The 15,845-nt window shown below is 47.5% G+C and overlaps 1 protein-coding gene across 1 annotated transcript in view; it reads right to left on the bottom strand.

Moving 5' to 3' along the window:
• Nucleotides 1–15,845, bottom strand: part of MRPL48 (mitochondrial ribosomal protein L48) — a 71,488-nt gene that overhangs the window by 19,651 nt on the left and 35,992 nt on the right. Inside the window, exon 5 of the mRNA XM_062197565.1 lies at nt 1,890–2,059. Within this exon, the coding sequence (XP_062053549.1) occupies nt 1,890–2,059 (170 nt within the window). The remainder of the gene's footprint in view (nt 1–1,889; nt 2,060–15,845) is intronic.

Here is a 15,845-nt window from a genome sequence, read left to right as displayed (position 1 = left end):
GAAATGGGCAAAGGACCTGAACAGACATTTCTTAAAAAAATATAAATGGCCAACAAATATATAAAAAAAGTTCAGCATCACTAACCACCAGGAAAATACAAATCAAAACCATAATGAACTATACCTTTATTTGAAAGGTAGAGTTACTGACACAAAGACAGAGACACAGAGAGATCTTTCATCTATTGGTTCACTCCCCAAATGGCAGCACTGGCCAGAACTGGGCCATCTTGAAGCCAGGAACCAGGAGCCAGGAGCTTCCTTTGGGTCTTCCACATGGGTGCAGTGTTCCAAGTGCTTGGGCCATCTTTTGATGCTTTCTCAGGTGCATTAGTAGAGAGCTGGAATGGAAGTGGAGCAGCTGGGACTTGAATCAGCATCCAAATGGGATGCCAGCTTTGCAGCCAGTGGCTTTACCTGCTATGCCACAGTGCTGACCTCAAACTGTACCTTTTAAGGATTTATTTATTTATTTTGAAAGCTAAGAGTTAGAGAGAGAAAGAGAGAGAGACAAAGAGAGAGAGATCTTCTATACGCTGGTTCACTCTTCAGATGGCAACAAAAGCAAGCACTGGGCCAGCCAAAGTCAGGAGCCAGGAGCTTCATCTGGGACTCCCATGTGGGTTTCAGGGGCCCAAACACCTGGGTTACCTTACACTGCTTTTCCCAAGCCATTACCAGGGAACTGGATGGAAAGTTGAGCAGCCAGGACATTAACCAGTGCCCATAAGGGATGCCAGCATTGTAGGCAGCAGCTTTACCAGCCCTAACACAATACCAGCCCTTGAACTGCACCTTTGTCGTTGTTTGTTTTTTTACTTATTTAAGAGGTAGAGTTACAAACAGAAAGAGCAAGAAACAGAGAGAGAGGTCTTCCATCCACTGGTTCACTCCCCTAAATGGCCGCAAAGGCTGGAGCTGGGCTAATCCAAAGCCAAGAGCCAGGAGCTTCTTCTGGGTCTAACATGCAGGTGCAAGAGCCCAAGCACTTGGACCATCTTCTACTGCCTTTCCCAGGCCATCAGCAGGGAGCTGGATAGGAAGAGGAGCAGCCAGGAAGCAAACTGGTGCCCATATGGGATGTTGGCACTGCAGGCAGAAAGTTAGCCTTCTATGCCACAGTGCCAGCCCCTGAACTGTACCTTTTAAAATGGTTAGGGGGGCAGGCTTTTGGTCTGGCAGTTAGGATACCAGTTGTAATGCGTACATCCTATATCTCCCATTTTAGAGAACCTGGGTTCAAATCCTGTCTCCACTCCCAGCTCCAGCTTCCTGTTAATGTACAACCTAGCAGGTAGCAAATAATGGTTTGGGTTGCTGGATCCCTGACTCCCATGTGGGAGGGCTAGACTGGGTTCTGACCCCTTGGCTTTAGCCTGGTCCAGCCCTGGCTGTTGTGGGTACTTGGAGAGTAGACCAGCGAATGGGAGTTTCTGTCTCTTTTCCTCTATTTCTGTCTTCCAAATATTTAAATTATTTTTAGAAATGGTTAAGATGCGAAGCTTTAAATTATGGGTATTTTGCTACAATAAAAGAAACTAATGAGCAAAAGCATGGCTGAAGCTCAAACGCACTGTGGTAAGGGAAAGAGGCTGGTCATGGACCTCTACACACTGTGTGATTCCATTTCCCTGACAGTTCAGAGAAGCCAAAACAGGGACAGAAAATTGATCAGTGATTACTAGGGACCTGAGTTGAAAGGGAGGAGACTGACTCTACCAGGGCACTAGGGTACTTTCTGGATTACTAGAACTGTTCTGTGACAAGAACTATACATGTAAACAGAACGACTTGTGGCAAGCAAGTTATAGCTCCAAACTCTGACTTAACAAAAAAGCAGAGCCTGTGGTCCACAACAAGAACATCCCGCACAAAAGCTTTCTCCATACCTTTCTTCGACCTTAATGGAGAGCTGGTTGCAGAGGTTGTGAATGTATCGGGCGTAACTCTCTGCCAGGGTCATGTCGTAGGCAGTGAGGTGAACGTTTAAAACCCCATATTCATAATCTGTCCCCAAATTGATGGGTCTCACTTCTACTTTTCCCCTCTTCTTCTTGGGCTGAACAGAAAACAACAAGAGAAAGAAAATATATCAAAATACTTGACACAAAATTCTAATTATATCATCTTCATATTCTAAAAAAGCAATCTTCCAAATAAACTCGTTCACAATTTCCTCAGGTTACCCCACCCGCAAACTGAAGTTCTCCAGGGGAGGAATGGGCCGCTTCCTTTGCCAGTCTGTACTGTGCTAGAAGACAGCATGCGTCTGCCACAGCTTTAACACAGACATGTAGTCACCTTATCGTGAGGTTCCCACCCAGGGCCTTCTGTTTCTCAATTTGTAAACAGTGCTATGTTAGATTAAAAGATAAATTCAAGCAGCCTAAGAGTCCCAAACCTTATATGCAAAATTTTACATGTACATTTGTCTAAGGAGAGAATCCGCAGCTTTCATCAGCTCAAAGAAATCAAGCGCAGAGTCTCAGCACTGGTTATCTTCCAGCCTCCCCAGCTCTGCAATTCTGCACTTCACCTATACAGTCTTCCCTTCAAATGTGAAATAATTTTATTTCTACTTTTCTCTTTTCTAAACATTTATTTATTTATTGGAAAGCAGAAAGTGGGAACAAGAACGAGAGAGATGGTCCATCCACTTGTCCACTCTCCTAATGCATACTATCACCAGGGCTGGGGCAGACTGAAGCCAGGAGCCAGGAATGCCATCCACATCTCCCAAAAGGGTGGCAAGGACCCAAATACTTGGGCATCATCAGCTGCTTCCTCAAGCACTTTAGCAGGAAGCTGGGTGAGAAGCACAGAGTAACCAGGACTAAAACTAGTACTCTGGGGACCAGCATTGTGGTGTAGTAGGTGGGTAAAGCCGCCAGCCTGCGATGCCAGCAACCCATGTGGGCAGTAGTCCATGTCTAGGCTGCTCCAGTTCTGATCCAGCTCCCTGCTAATGGCCTAAGTGCTTGGGCTCCCACACCCATGTGGGAGACCGGAAGAAGCTCCTGGTTCCTGCTTTGGTCTGGCCCATCCCCAGCCGTTGGCAGCCATTTGGGGAGTGAACCAGTGGATGGAAGACCTTTCTCTCTGTCTCTCCCTCTGTCTGTAACTCTGCCTCTCAAATAAATAAAATAAATCTTTAAAAAATAAATAAATAAAACCAGCACTCTGATATGGGATGCAGGCAACCAAGCAGCAGCTTGAACTGCTGAGTCATAACACCCACCCCTCTTTCTCTTTCATATTAAGTATTGCTTTGCTACATATAACTTGTGTAGGCTTCAGTAAAAAGCTACAATGACGCCTTGGAAAAACATTTAACAGGACATAGATCAGGATAAAGAAACCTTTTCAACTGAAAATAATCTTACCTAAATGCCTGTCAAGAAGGGGACTTGTTAGACAAACAACTTATACAGCCATAAGAAGAGATAAAGAGGGGCTAGCGCTGTGGCGTAGCAGGTGAAGCCGCTGCCTGTGACGCTGGCATCTCATATGGGTGCCGGTTTGTGTTCCGGCTGCTCCACTTCTGATTCAGCTCCCTGCTAATAGCCTGGGAAAGGCAGTAGAGGATGGCCCAAGTGGTTGGGCCCCTGCCACCCATGTGGGAGACCAGGATGGAGTTTCAGGCTCCTGGCTTCAGCCTGGCCCACCCCTGGCCCTTGCAGTCATTTGCAGAGTAAATCTGTGGATGGAACAGCATCTCTCTCTAACTCTGACTCTCAAGTAAATAAATATTCACAAAGAAGGAGGAGGAGGAAAAAGAGGAGAAGAATTAAGAAATTTCTTTAGGTATTGATATATATATATATATGCATTTTATCAATAATAAGGTCTTAAATGATAAAAGCAAACAGCTATTCAAAATATTGCCACATATATCCAAAGAATGGATAGGAGGGACTAGTGGTGTTGTATGTTTGGTTACATACATATTTATTCTCTTGCATATCCAAAAAACACCTCTGGAAGGATGTACTAAAGTACTCATTTGGCTGCCCGTGAGGGAACTAGGTGGCTGAGGCATAGGGATAGAAAAGAGACTTTTAGTTTATTTCTTTCTATATTTTTTGCACTTTAAAAATGTAAATCTTCTAGTTAGTCAAAATTAGAATCTTTTTTTTTTTTGACAGGCAGAGTGGATAGTGAGAGAGAAAGACAGAGAGAAAGGTCTTCCTTTGCCGTTGGTTCACCCTCCAATGGCCACCGCAGCCGGCACACCGCGCTGATCCGAAGGCAGGAGCAAGGTGCTTCTCCTGGTCTCCCATGCAGGTGCAGGGCCCAAGCACTTGGGCCATCCTCTACTGCCTTCCCAGGCCATAGCAGAGAGCTGGCCTGGAAGAGGGGCAACTGGGATCCGACGCCTCCGACCGGGACTAGAACCCGGTGTGCCAACGCCGCTAGGCAGAGGATTAGCCTGTTAAGCCACGGCGCCGGCCCAAAATTAGAATCTTAAAATTGACTGTTTTTAAACATTTTATTAAAATTTTTATTGTAATATTCAGGCCAGAATGCATAAATAAGTACACAGCTCTATGAATTTTCACAAAGTGAAAATACTTGTGTAATCAATATCTTTGAGGGCTGGTGTTGTGGCATAGTGGGTAAAACCACTGCCTGCAATGCCAGCATCCCATGTGGGTGCCAGTTCAAGTCCCAGGTGCTCCACTTTCAATCCAGCTCCCTGCTAATGAGCCTGGAAAAGCAGAAGAGGCTCAGGTACTTGGGCCTCTGTATCGATCTGGGAGACTTGAAAGAAGCTCCTGGCTCCTGGCTTAAGACTGGCACAGCTCTGGCTGTTGTAGCCATTTAGGGAGTGAATCAGGGAAAGGAAGGTATCTCTCCCTCTCTCTGTGTAACTCTGCCTTTTAAACAAGTAAATAAATATTTAAAAACAAAAACATTATCTTGGACAAGAAACAGACCATTACCAGTACCTGAAAATGCCTTCTTGACTCAAACTGGTAACCAGTGAAACAACAGTTATTTTGCCTGTTTCTGAAAATCATGAAAATGGAATCAGCACTGACTTGATGTTTTTCGACTCCCTTGTAACAGGAATTGACAAGTGGTCACGCCTTAATGCAGACAAGGTTTATTTGGGGGCCTATGCTCCAGCACAAGGGAGACTGCATGGTAGGAAGAAGCTCCACTGACAGCTCCCAGAATGGAGCTGGCCTGGGATTTTTTTCTAGCTGGGGAGGCCTGGCCACATTCTCTGGCTCTGGCTCATCTCCTTGGTACACAGCACTTTGCTTTGTGCTTGGTTGGGTGATCTGCACAGGTGCTGTCACTCCTTTTGTACACTGGACGCTCAAAATGGTGGTACTGCTCACTACCGCCTCCCCAGGAAGGTCAGACATAGGTTTTATTAGGCTATTTTGAGCATATGCCCATGGGAATTGGGAAAGTCCTTAATGGGACAGAGGGGGCCTTTTGTGGTTAGGGTCTGGCCATGCCTTGCTCCCTGACTGGTTTGGAGCTGGGGTAGCTTGTGGGAGGAGATGGATACATGACCAGGTGGGGAGGGGCTGGATTTTATAAGTCCTGTCCCTATCCTGTCCCAGAATGACACAGTATGTTCTCTTTTTATCTGGTTTCTTTTACTCAATTATGCTCCTAAGTCACCTTGCACTGCATGAAACAGCAGTCCTTCCCTTTCCAACACTCTTAGTAGTCCATTGTATGAATATGCTACAATTTATCTGTCATTTCTACTGGTGCTGGGAACTTGGGTTGCTGCCATGCGGTTACAAATAGTACTACTGCTAATGTCCTTACATGTATATTTCAGTGAACGTACATACGCACTTCTGTTGGGGATTTATTTGGGAACTAAACTAGTAAGTTATACAGTATGTATATGTTCATCTTTAATAGATACTCTCAACTATTTTCACAAAGTAATTTCCAATCTGGATTCCCATCAGCAGTGTCTGAGGGTCCTAACTGTCATATTCTTGTCAACATTTACAAACTTTGTACAGGCAGGTTTTCTGGTGGATATGTAGTGGTAACGCACTGCGGTTTTGACTTCCATTTCCTTTATGTCTATTGTTTTAGATTTTTTTATTTATTTGAAAGGCAGAACAACAGAGAAGGAAAGACAAAGAAAATAGAGATGTTCTATTTGTTGATTCATCCCCCAAATGGCCGCAACAGCCAGGGCTGCACCAGGCCAAAGCAAAGAGCCAGAAACTCCACTGAGGAATCCCATATGAGTGGCAGGAACTCAAGTACTTGAGCCATCATCTTTTTTTTTTTTTTTTTTGACAGGTAGAGTTACAGAGAGAGAGAGAGAGGTCTTCCTTCTGCGTTGGTTCACTCCCCAAATGGCCACAATGGCCAGAACTACACTGATCCGAAGCCAGGAGCCAGGTCCCCCTGGTCTCCCATGCAGGTGCAAGGGCCTAAGCACTTGGGTCATCCTCCACTGCCTTCCCAGGCCACAGCAGAGAGCTGGACTGGAAGAGCAGCAACCAGGACTAGAACCTGGCACCCATATGGGATGCCGGCACTGCAGGCAGATTAACCTAGTGCTCTAATGGCGCCAGCCCCTGAGCCATCTTCTGCTGCCTTCTAGAGTGCATGTTAGCAGAGAGCTGGATTAGAAGCCGGGTAGCCAAGGCTCAAATTGGCACTCTAGTATAGGATGCGGGTATCTCAAGCAGTAGTTTAACCTACTGTTCCACAACACCTACCCCACCCCACTTTATGTCTACTGAGCCTGAGTACCATGCCATGCTTACTGGACATTTGGATATTATTCCTCCCCTTTTTTTAATTAAGATTTATTTATTTTTTTGAAAGAGTGATGCACAGAGAGGAGAGGCAGAGAGAGGGAGAGAGAGAGAGAGAGAGAGAGAGAGAGAGAGAGGTCTTCCATCCCTGGTTCACTCCCCAATTGGCCTCAATGGACAAAGCTGTGCCAATAAGCTGGGATCAAAGAGTCAGGAATCAGGCACTTCTCCCGGGTCTCCCAGGTGGTACAGGGGCCCAAGGACTTGGCCATCTTCTACTGCTTCCCCAGGACACAGCAGAGAGCTGGATTGGAAGTGAAGCAGCTGGGACTCAAACCAGCGCCCATATGGGATGCTGGCACTACATCCTGCTACGCCATAGCACTGTCCCGATATTAAGTCTTATAAACTGCCTATTCAAGTATTTTGCCCACTTTAAAAATTCTGTTGTCTGCCTTTCTCCAACTGATTGGTTTTTATGCTAGATAGGACCCTTTGCATATGGCTACAAATGTCTTCCTCTCTTATAGCTCTCCTTTTCACTTTTGAAAGATGTATTATTATTTTTATTTTTTTTGACAGGCAGAGTTAGACAGTAAGAGAGAGAGAGAGAGAGACAGAGAGAAGGTCTTCCTTTTCCGTTGGTTCACCCCCCAAATGGCTGCCAAGGCCAGCATGCGGCACTGCGCAGATCCAAAGCCAGAAGCCAGGTGCCTCCTCCTGGTCTCCCATGCGGGTGCAGGGCCCAAGGACCTGGGCCATCCTCCACTGCACTCCCTGGCCACAGCAGAGAGCTGGACTGGAAAAGAAGCAACCACGACAGAACCGGCGCCCCAACTGGAACTAGAACCCGGGGTGCCGGCGCTGCAGGCGGAGGATTAGCCAAGTGAGCTGTGGCGCCAGCCTAAAGATGTATTTTGATGAGCTCTTATTTTTAGTGTAGCCCAGTTTATTCACTTCTTTATGGTTATAGTGACTTTTGTGTTATTTATGTAATCTGTGCCCAGCTTAAATTAGGAAGATATTCTTATATTTTATCTTCTAGCAGTTGTATTATTTTAACATTTACTTTAGAATTTTTATGTACTTTATGATTTTTATGTACAGCTGGAAATAGAAGTTGAGTCATTTTTTTTTCACGTGGTCATCCAGCCAAAATGACAAGCACCAGTGCACTACAGCATCCTTTGTTATACAACCAGTGTCCACAGGTGTGTGGATCTGCTTCTGCGCCCTTTGTCTTCTACTGGGCTGTCTATCCCTGAGACAATACCACGCTGTCCTAATCACTGAAGACTTACATGATGAAGTCTTGCCATTGGCAGAAATTGTCTTACTAAGGAAAAAACACTTCTCTCTTCTTGCATGTATTAAGTCACCACTACCTCACAGCCCACAGTCTAGTGACTGCCATAGCAGAGTCGATCCTGACAGAGCACCTGGAACAGGTCCCTCTACCTGCTGCTCTCCAGGTCAACCCAAGAGAGCAGGAGCCCAGTTTGGGGAAGCAGATGGTGGCTAAACAAATGGTCCTTTCCCAAGGTCAGTAACACAGATGACAGACCTGTTCTCACAGGGATGCTCTGAGAACTGAACAAAACCCTGTAGGGAAAGTGCTTAATATGATCTGTGGCACAGATTGAAATACTCAACAGATATTAACTTTTATTAGCATCTTCTTTATATTCCTCATATCTAGCACAGGACCTGGCAGAGTGAAAACAGTCAATGAAACACTATTTTAGAATTTTAAAACAAGAAGGAATTTAGAGGTGATTGTGTTCTGGTTCTTCATCTTTGCAGGGGAAGAATATGAAGACCCAAAGACAAAACATGTCCCCAGAGTCACACAGCCATAGAGGACAGACTTGGGGACTAACACCCAGACCTCCTCCCCCCAGTACAGGACTTCCCACTGCAGCCTCTCAGTTACTAAAAAAAAATTTTTTTTAAGATTTATTTATTCATTTGAAAGGCAGAATTACAGGGAGGGAAATATTCCAACTGCTGGTTCACGCCCCAGATGGCTGCAACAACCAGGGCTGGGCCAGGCCAAAGCCAGGAGCCTGGAGCTTCTTTCAGGTCTCCCACGTGGGTGCAGGGTCCCAATCACTTGGGTCATCTTCTGCTGCTTTTCCCAGGCCACAAGCAGAGAGCTGGATTGGAAGTGAGCAGCTGGGACTCAACCTGGCACTCATATGGGATGCTGGCCTCACAGGCAGTAGCTTTACCTGCCTATGCCAAAATGCCAGCCCCACTAAAGTTCTTAACAATGGTGGCTACCTCAGAGCACTAGACCTGCCTGCAGTGAGAAGCCAGCTTCTTTTTTTTTTTTTTTGGACAGGCAGAGTGGATAGTGAGAGAGAGAGAAAGGTCTTCCTTTTTGCCGTTGGTTCACCCTCCAGTGGCCGCTGTGGCCGGTGCATCACGTTGATCCGAAGCCAGGAGCCAGGTGCTTCTCCTGGTCTCCCATGCGGGTGCAGGGCCCAAGGACTTGGGCCATCCTCCACTGCCTTCCCGGGCCATAGCAGAGAGCTGGCCTGGAAGAGGGGCAACCGGGACAGAATCCGGCGCCCCGACAGGGACTAGAACCCGGTGTGCCGGTGCCGCAAGGCAGAGGATTAGCCTGTTGAGCCATGGCGCCGGCCAAGAAGCCAGCTTCTAAGAACCACCACCAAGGTACAGGAGCTTGCCCCTCTACCTCACAGCACATCGCCCCCATGGCCAAATGCAGCAGCCAGGACTTCTCTCAGGACAGGCAGCACTGTAGCCAGAGCTGTGAAGAATTCTAAAGTCACAATGCAATGGGGAGCAGCTAAAATTTTCCACCAGAGGAGGGAGGAGCTTCTCTGAAGACAGGAGGCTTTTCTTAACCAAGGGAAATGCCCAGAGTCCTTCAGATGTATTGTTTGAGGGGAGCAAATAAAGAAAACTGATTCCAGTATCCCTCTTGGCATCTCACATGCTTTTCCATGTCGGCCTAGATCTGCCTGGACCGATCCACATCACTGGGAGCCCATTGTGATATTATATTTCAGTTCTGAGCCAGGACACAGCACAGCCAGCAAAAGCTTAACTGTATAGAATACCAGATCCTGTAATTTTACCTGCACAATTGAGCTGATACCCATTCTATTCTCTCCATTCCTAGTGACTGAATTCAGACCTTCATGAATGCCATGAGGAATTATTTAGGACATCTGTGCAAAGGGTAGACATGAACAGGGCTGTGTTTTGGAAAGCCCACCCTGACTACATTTGGAGGACAGCCAGCCAGGAAAGGAAGGGAGGCTAGGAGAGAGGTGGCAGGGAAGACGGACTACTGTCAACCATCAAACCTTGGCACTCCTGAGACTGGCCTGGATTTATGATGGGATGGCTCAGGACAGTCATTCTTGGTTCCTGTAGCATGGTACTATGATCCTTCAAATAAACTATGGGATACATTACTAAACTGCATATATACAGAAATGCATTACTACCCTTATTTTACAGACAGAAAACTGTAGTCCATTAAAGGCAAATTACTTGTGCAAGATACTGGGAAACTGCCAGGAAAGAGCAGGCAGCCAAACTGGGAGCCAGGAACTCAATGCAGGTCTCCCACATGGATGGCAGGGACACATTACCCGAATCACCACCTGCTGCCTCCCGGGGGACAGCACCCTGTAACTCGGGCACTCTGAGACAGGACAGAGGCCCTCCAAATGGTATCTTAATGGTTGCACCAAATGCCCACCCCGGCTTTTCGTTTCAGTGAGTTACAAGAGGTAGACCTGAGGGTGTTAGTATAAAACAATTTTCCAGGGCCAGTACTGTGTGCAGCTGGTTAATACCCCAGCCTGCAGTGCTGGCATCCCATATGGCGCCAGTTTGAATACCAGCTGCTCCACTCTGATCCCGCTCCCTGCCTATGCACCTGGGAAAGCAGCAGAGGATGGCCCAAGTGCCTGAGTCCCTGCACCCAAGTGGGAGACCCAGAAGAAGCTCCTGGCTCCTGGCTTTGGATTGGCCCAGCTTTGGCCACTGCAGCCATTTGGGGAGTGAACCTGTGGATGGAAGACCTCTCTCTCTCTGTCTCTGCCTCTCTCTGTAACTCTTTCAAATAATTAAAATAAAACTTTAAAAAATACAACAATTTTCCTTAAACCAGTCTTATCATCCATGTCTAGCCTGATAGTCAATAGGTAAGCAAAACAAATCACTTGTTCCTGGGAAACTAGGAATATTAAAGTGATTTTGACCTGCTGATTTTTCTAGGAATGCTTCTAGTCACCTCCTGGACTTGTGGCTGTGAGAGCTGATCTACATATGGGTACTGCACAAAACAATGAGGTGTCAGAAATAGCAGACACCTCCTCTGTGGCAGCAGTGACAAACAGCATGAAGTTTCCAAAAGAAAAAGCATCTTGTTTCCTATAAAGAGGAAGGAAACAGCCCGAGTTACAGAAGACAGACCGTCCCCTCTTCCCAGGACCTGGAAATGAGAACACATGACAGCTACACACTGACGGCAATTTATGTTGCCTCCTTTCATCCTCCCACATCGTCTTCTCAGCAATTCTCTTCCCCAAGACTGGAAGCTACACAACAGCTCAGGGCAAGTAAGTGGTCTTGGGAGACATGACCTAGCTGTTTACAAATGTGAAGGGCGGTTATTATTTTTATTTCTGTCAAATATGAATCACTCCAAAAAATCTGAATCCTTTTAAATTCAGCAGAAGGATGCAGGGCCTTTGAAGGAATAATGAGAAACAGAGAATGAGACACAACCCTAGGAATACAGATTTTCTCTCAGATGTGATTCCTCACTGCCAGAAGTCAAGCTGGGTCTTACAGGATGAACACCATGGAGAAAAAAGGACAGGATCATCTCACAGAGGAGAGAGCGAGTGTGAGCACAGAGGCCGGGGAGAGCACACGTGTATGCGAGAATATGCCTGAAACACAGGGTGCCAAAAGGCAAGTCACTGTGGAGGGCGGCACCTGGCCTGGCAGCTCAGATGCCGCCCGGGAGGCCAGCGTTCCCTGCTGGGGCGCCCAGGCTCCAGGTCCACCTCCACCCACTCCTATCCAGCCTCCCTGGAAGGCAGAAGTGACGGCTTCAGTAGCTGGGTCTTGCTCCCCACACGGAAGGAGACCTAGATCCCACTCCGGTTCCCAGAACTGGCTGGCCCCAATCCCAGCTGTGGCATGCTTTTTTTTTGTTAAAGATTTATTTATTTATTTGAAAGTCAGAGTTACACAGAGAGAGGAGAGGCAGAGGCAGAGAGAGAGAGGTCTTCCATCCAATGGTTCACTCCCCAATTAGCCGTAATGGCCAGAGCTGTGCCAATCCAAAGCCAGGAGTCAGGAGCTTCTTCCAGGTCTCCCATGCGGGTGCAGGGGCCCAAGGACTTGGGCCATCTTCTACTGATTTCCCCAGGCCATAGCAGAGAGCTGGATTGGAAGAGGAGCAGTTGGGACTAGAACCGGCGCCCATATGGAATGCTGGCGCTTCAGGCCAGGGCGTTAACCCACTGCGCCACAGCGCCGGCTCCCTGTGCAAGCATTTTTAAAAAGGAAAATCACTGAGAGGGAGGCTGGGTGCCCACTGTGAGAGCGCTGGAATACCACAGCTGTTGTCATGCTCATGCTGCCACCCGAGAAGATGCACTTCTATCCGTCCTCTCACCAGCTCCTCAGAGAAGCACCAACGGCACAGGATGAAGGCCTGGGAACCAACATAGGGTCACAAACGAGGCCATGCAGGACAAAGGAAAACCCAGTACTGACAGGAGGTGAATGCCTCCCCTCCTCCTCAAGGGTCAGGAGTCAGAAGATTGAATGTGGCGCTTTTGGAAGGAGAAATCAGTGAATTACATCAGCAGAAATGGGAGGAGCACTTGGTAGGGTGCTTTGTTCAAGAGTATAACTCTTGTCCTAGAGATGTTAGACTCAACAGAGGAGAGGGAACAGACTGAGCCCCAGAGAGGGAAAAAGACAGGAGTCTGGCTACTCATCGTGTTGCTAGACTCTAGGCTTAAGGAGAGGAAGGAGGGAGGCCACACAAGACTTCCTCCCAGAGTATCCAGCTCCAGTCCCAAGGAGGGTAAAAGAGACAGGACTCAGGCCAGAGGCTCTGTGGGCTGGCAGGTGACAGCTTCCACCATGCTGTCCTGGGCAGCAAGTGAGGAGCCCAGAGCAGCATTCACCACCTTCTAGCACTGCTGCGCCAGCCACGCTGGGACACTGAGTAGCATCAGAGAAATACCACCTACAGCCCCAACCAAAGGGAGCTTCACTCCCTGCAAGCTACCAATGTCATCTGGAGCCAGGTGTTTGCCAGCTCTGACTTACAAAGACTCGGGGCAGCTCCAGCAACCCCACTGTAGTTCAGCTTGGTCAACAGTCATAGGCACCGAGGGTACAGAGAGAAATCAAACTTGGCCTAACTCTAAGGGAGCTCACAATTCAGAAGGAGGGTTTGGCATCAAAACAGATGGTGACAACTTAGAGCAGTAAATCCCAGGACAGAGAGGGCCCAGGGAACCCCACGCAGGGAACCCGGGAGGGCTTCTCAGAGCAAACGTTTGTTAGTATCCCTCCCCACCCTGCTTCCTCGCTAGGAATTAAAAGGTGAGGAGGAGTTAGCCAGGTGAAGGAGAGGTCTTCCCAGTAGACAGAACAGCATGTGCAAGGCCTGGACAATGAGAAGCAAGAGGCTCACACAATTAAATCATGGTATCTCAGAGATGGAAGATGAGGCTGGAGAGGAAGATGGGGACAAATGGCATTACAGATGTTACTCAGCCTCCTTTTACGTCGAGCTAAGGAGCAAGTCACAGCATGGCATATGCAGAAAATTATCTCACAGGGAGAAGCCTATAAAATGTTTTGTTAAAGATTTATTTGTTTGTTTGAGAGGCAGAGTTACAGACAGAGAGAGGGAGAGACAGATAGAAAGGTCTTTCATCTGCTGGTTTACTCCCACAATGGCCATTACTGGTCTGAGCTTCATCCAGGTCTCCCATGTAGGTGCAGAGGCCCAAGCACTAAGGTCATCTTCAGCTGCTTTCCCAGGCCATCAGCAGAGAGCTAGATTGGAAGTGGAACAGCCGGAACTCAAACCAACACTCAACTGGGATGCCAGTGCTGCAGGTGGAGGCTTAACCTACTATGCCACAGTGGCAGCCCCACTATGAAATGTTTCTAAAAGAGAAAAATGGCCCAGTGCCATGGCGCAGCAGGTTAAAGCCCTGGCCTGAAGTGCTGGCATCCCATATGGGCGCTGGTTCTAGTCGTGGCTGCTCTACTTCTGATCCAGCTCTCTACTATGGCCTGGGAAAACAACAGAAGATGGCCCAAGTCCTTGGGCCCCTGCATCGACGTGGGAGACCCAAAAGAAGCTCCTGGCTCCTGATTTCAGATGAGCTCAGATCTGGCCATTGCAGCCATTTGGTTAGTGAAACAGCGGATGGAAGACCTCTCTCTCTGTAACTATCTTTCAAATAAATAAAAATAGGGGACTGGCGCCGTGATGCAGTAGGTAATCCTCCATCTGTGGCATCCCATATGGATGCCAGTTCAAGTCCTGGGTGCTCCTCTTCCAATCCAGCTCTCTGCTATGGCCTGGGAAAGCAGTAAAAGATGGTCCAAGTGCTTGGTTCTCTGCACCCGCATGAAAGACCAGGAAGAAGCACCTGGCTCCTGGCTTCGGATCAGCACAGCTCCGGCCATTGCGGCCATTTGAGGAGTGAACCAACGAAGGGAAGACCTTTCTCTCTGTTTCTCCCTCTCACTGTCTATAACTCTACCTGTCAAGTAAATAAATAAAATCTTTAAAAAAAATAAAGAAAAGAAACTGTGAGGCTAGGAATTGAATCCTTCTGCTTAAGCATCATCACTGTGCAGACTGAAATACATTAAAAAAATAATAATAATAAAAATAAATAAATCTTTAAAAAAAAAAGAGAAAAACAAACACCCAAACAAAACTAACTTTCTTTGCTGCTAATTTACGTGGGATGTTTCACCTTCTTTTATTTTTCTTTGTATGAAAGGCAGACAGGCAGACACACAGACACATGCACATCTTCACTGGGGGGCCTGCTTTGTGGCTCAGGAGGTTAAGCTGCTGCCTGCAATGCTGATATCCCATAACTAGCCAGTTCTAGTGCTGGCTGCTCCACTTCTGATCCAGCTCCTTGCTAATGCACCTGGGAAAGCAGTGGAGGATAGCTCATGTGTTTGGGCCCCTGCATCCACATGGGAGACTCTGATGGAGTACCAGGCTCCTGGCTTCTGCCTGGCCTAGCCATGGCCATTGCAGCCATTTGGGGAGTGAACCAGAAGATGTAAAAAAAAAAAAAAATCAATCAATTAAACAATCAATCGATTGATCCATCTCTCTCTGTCTCTCTCCACCTCTGTAATTCTGCAAATAAATAAATTTCAAATAAATAAAACAAAAAAAGATATTTTTAAAGGAAGCTGATTGGAAGCAGAGGTGGGACACAATCCCGAGCACTAAAATGTGGAATGTGGGCAACTCAAGCAGCAGCTTAACCAGCCACACCACAGCATCAGTCCCTCTGTGCAGCTTTCAGAAGGAAGAGGTCCCAAAATAAAACAACTCTAATAAACTATTCTAAGGTTGGAGCAGGCATCAGGGCGCAGTGGGTTAAGCCATCACCAGGGCAGCTCATATGCCATATTAGAGTGCCTGGGATCGGGTCCTGCTTCCACCTCTGCTCATAAAGATTTTATTTATTATTTCTTTGGGAGGTGGAGTTACAGACAGTGAGAGAGATAGAGAGGAAGGTCTTCCATTCCACTGATTCACCCTCCAAATGGCCACAACTGCCAGAGCTGTGCTGATTTGAAGCCAAGAGCCAGGACTTCCTCTGGGTCTCCCATGTCAGTGCAGGGCCCCAAGCGCCTGGGCCATCTTCTACTGCTTTCCCAGGCCATAGCAAAGAGCTGGATCGGAAGAGTAGCAGCCAGGACTAGAACCGGCACCCATATGGGATGCTGGCGGCACAGGCAGAGGATTAACCTACTGCGCCACAGTGCCGGCCCTCCACCTCTGCTCTTGATCCAGCTTACTGCTGA

This window comes from Lepus europaeus, chromosome 7, assembly GCF_033115175.1.
Source record: "Lepus europaeus isolate LE1 chromosome 7, mLepTim1.pri, whole genome shotgun sequence".
Taxonomy (NCBI): domain Eukaryota; kingdom Metazoa; phylum Chordata; class Mammalia; order Lagomorpha; family Leporidae; genus Lepus; species Lepus europaeus.
Note: the sequence above shows the minus strand (reverse complement) of the source record. Positions and strands in the feature narration are given on the sequence as shown.